The 3,815-nt window shown below is 53.4% G+C and overlaps 1 protein-coding gene across 1 annotated transcript; it reads right to left on the bottom strand.

Moving 5' to 3' along the window:
- Positions 1 to 1,707: 1,707 nt before the first annotated feature.
- Positions 1,708 to 3,405, bottom strand: LOC149832949 (scarecrow-like protein 8). The gene has a single exon (XM_090013343.1). It carries the CDS (start codon positions 3,403 to 3,405, stop codon positions 1,708 to 1,710), a length of 1,698 nt encoding a protein of 565 aa, XP_089869469.1.
- Between the last annotated feature and the right edge of the window lie 410 nt (positions 3,406 to 3,815).

Genomic DNA, 3,815 nt, shown 5'->3' with positions numbered 1-3,815 from the left:
TGCAGGTTCAAAACCCCAGTGTTACATTGAATAATAACTGGTAGGAGTCGGACAAGTTAAGCATGCATTTGAAAAGTGTAAAAAAAACAATGGCGATTTTCAAGACTTAAAAACCATATTTTAGTGAGAAAACACACTCCAACTGCCTATTCCTAGGAAATGAACCAATGTTGGACACTGGGGTCGAACCTGCAAAACACACCTCAGAATGTCTGAAACTAGCATCAACCGCACCCTTCCTAACATTAAGAGGAACTGGAACCAATTTTCCAGTTTTACTAGGCAAACTATGGAGTTCACATTCATATGGTATAATAATGAACAGTTAGAGAGGACCGATGGCCTTACTCAATAGTATGGTACTATCAACAAACAACACCACATACATGTTTCTTTCTTGGATAATCCAAAGAAAAACCCCATGACCCACTGCACCTTGACTGACCTCCGGTTGGTAAAACCCTTAAGGTCCTCCCTGCTCACCGGGAGGGGTGGGGGGGGGGGGGGGGGGGGGTGACATCATGGCCGTCCGATTTGCATTTTAAAAAGCTCAAAAGTCAACAAAAACAAGTGGCATTCATCCAAAATGCAAACAGACGGCCACGATGTCCGCATGAGCAAAAAAGGCTCATGTTCAGCATGACCTGATCTGCGCCCATGGCAAGGGACACCACCAGTGAGTTTCGAACTTGTGATATTCACAAGTCCTTGTGGGCAAAGTGCATCAACAACACCTCATACATGTACCGAGGTTGCCCGCATGGCCAAAGGTGGTTGTGAGGAACCCTTCTAGCCACGGTGTCTTCATAGCTTTAGGAGGTGGTGGACCACGTAAGGCAGGGCCTTACCCGGGGCTTTCGGCAAGGGATCCTCGTCGTCAAAACAACATCATATATATATATATAGCCCTAGTTTCCTCACAAAAAGTTCATGCCGAACGCAAGTGATGTTCAAGGGCCACCTGAGCTTTTAGCCACAACAAAATTAATAGCATGTCAGTTAAACCTTTCCGTGATCCAATATTTTCAGTATCTTAAATTATTTCGTTCACGTGATACGAGCAACACACAGCGCACCTCCAAGAATGAAAAATGAACATGAAAGAAAAGCGAGCCGTATAACTTAATAAAGCAGGTATTTCATTCACACGGTATCCAATGAAGCACTAAATCTAACGCCAAAATATACGGCTTCATCAAAAATTTGCCATTAATAAAATCAATTAACTTTTTACCCTTCATCATTTTCCCCCCTCCAGTAAAACTAGGGGCAGCATCAACAGTAACAATAAATGCTAATAGAATTGATGACGACGAGTTTTAAAACCAGCAGACGGTAAACGATATTTTTATGATGAAAGCAAAAAGGCAAGAATCGACTTTCACTCCACCACAAAGAGAAGGAACCCTCTTTCCCCTGCCCCCCTCTTCAATCCTATCCGGATCTTATCCCTCCTTTTCCCCCACCCGTCCTCTCTCTCTCTCTCTCATACAAGTAACAAGAATGATACAAACAAATAAACAAAACAATAACAAGAGGCATCACAACAACAAAGATGATTGGTGCAACCATTCATGATTCATCACCACCATTTTAAAATTATCTTCCTTTCATCTTCTCGTACTCATATAATATACTAGCAACAATTGCAACAACAATTAACAATTATATATTAAAAGAAAGGGAGGAGAGAGAGAGAGAGAGAGACTAGTGCCACGCGGAGGCGTAGGTGAGGACCCGGTCGTGCCAACCGAAGCAGAGCCCACCGGCCTCCTCTTCCTTGAGCGTGAAGCCCGGCTTCCGGTACGACCTGAGCTTGGACAAGAGGGTGGCATGGATGTGGAGACCGAGCGGCCTGGGCTTGAACCCAGCCATGTCCAGCCGAGCCCTCCACTTGCCCCCCACCTCGCACCGCTCCACCCTCTCCCACCCTTCGCACGCCACCGCGTTGGCCGCCCTCCTCCCCAAGCTCTCCTCCACCCTCCCCCTCTCCTCCGCCTCCTTTCCACCACCGCCACCACCACCGCACATGGTGGCGTCGAGAGACTCCACCAACGCCCTGTAGTACCCGACCACCTCGCCAAACCGAGCCACCAATGGGGCCGTGTTCCCGTTCATCACTTGCTCCACCACAGCCACCACCACCGGCCTCAAGCCCCTCGCCAGACGGAGCATCTCGTCCCTCGGATTCTCCGTCGAGACGCTCTCGTCTGCCACCCGGTACAGCCGGTACGCGAAATTAACCGCCACCGCTTCCTCCTCCCCTTTACTTCCGTCGCTGCAACCGAGCCTGGCTCGATTCAATTCCCCGATCCGCCACCCACAAACGACGTGAAACGAGCACCTCACCCCGACCCGCTCCGCCAGCTTCTCCAGTCGCTCCCCCACCAGCCTCAGCCCCGCAGAGGCGGTGGAGTTCGGGACGGCGTCCACGACGACGGCCGTGATCCTTAGCGAAGCCGTCCGGCCGGATTGCCGCTCGGCGAGGGCGTGGATGAGGGCGGTGTACTGGTTCCCCTGCCCGATATCAAAGTCGATTATGTGAACCTTGCTTCTGTCGCGGACGGCGTCGAGGATGGCGAGATTGGCGGCCATGAAGCCGAGTTTGAAGCAGGGGGAGGCCTCGAAGAGCATCTGGCTGGCGAGGAGGTGGTCCAGCGACGAGAGCTCGGCCGGGCCCGGAGGCCGGATCATCGGCGGGTTCGGACACGTCGCGATCGCCTTAGTTATGTGGGCGAGGAGGCGCTGCTCCGGATCGCCGCTCTGGGGCCTGCAGAGCTGCAGGGCGCGGGCTAACCCGGCGACGGCATTTTCCGTCCTCCCCTCGGAGAGCGCCACCAGGGAGTCCAGGATGAGCTGTTTCGGGTCGGTCGGCGAGGTAGACGAGCACGCCGAGGGCGGCGACGGCGAGAAGGCCAGGGGCGGCGACGAGGATGATGAGCCGGACGAGATGAGGCTCTGCATCGTCTCGTTCCATTCGTTGCTGCCGTCGATGATCTCCGACTCCAGACCCCCATCGTCGCGGTCGTCGTCGTCGTCCAGCAACGCCCTCTCCAATTCCTGAAGCCGACTCTTGATGCTATCATCGCAAACCCCTCTAGAGGACTGATATGCCGGAGACGAGCTCGGCCGATCAGGGGTAGGGAACGAGTAGCCGGAAATCCAGGGCGCGTGGTTGCTCCGCTGCTGCTTCCTCGCGAGCGGGTGGTCGAAGTCCGGCAAGGGGCGCTTCGAAAGGAGAGAAGACGGGTCTAGGAGGATCCCGCCAAGTTGGGGACGGTACTGGACCCTCGCGGCACCCCCTCCGCTGTTGGTGCTCGCGAGAGACCCCGAGATTCCGGTGTACACACCGGAATCATTGCCGGAGACTCCCGATGAGGAGTCGAACCCTCTCAACACAGGCATGATCAGAGAGAGAGAGAGAGAGAGAGAGAGAGAGAGAGAGAGAGAGATTCAAGTCCAAAAGCGGAAAAGAGGAAGATCAACAAACAGAACGAGCGAAGAAAAGACCTGCCACCTTAGTGGTATCGCCAGAATTTCTCTCCGGTGCCGGAAGTCCTACGATCTGGCTTCATTCTGGCCGTTTCCCGATGGAATTTCCTCTCGGAGAAACCAGAGAGAGAGAGAGAGAGAGAGACGTAAAGAGTCCCAAGTAGGGGAGTAATTCAATGCACGAAAGCAGGCAGCAAATGGCATCCACCGGCGATAGCTGGTTGATTTCACAGCTGGCATGGGTCAACCCTAGCGGTAGGCCTCGTTGTCGACCAGGCAGAGGCCCCGCCTCGTACATCTTTCCGAGGTCATCCGGTGATGTG

This window comes from Nuphar pumila, chromosome 7, assembly GCF_984573655.1.
Source record: "Nuphar pumila chromosome 7, dmNupPumi1.hap1.1, whole genome shotgun sequence".
Lineage (NCBI taxonomy): Eukaryota > Viridiplantae > Streptophyta > Magnoliopsida > Nymphaeales > Nymphaeaceae > Nuphar > Nuphar pumila.
This window is presented reverse-complemented; position numbering and strand designations above follow the sequence as displayed.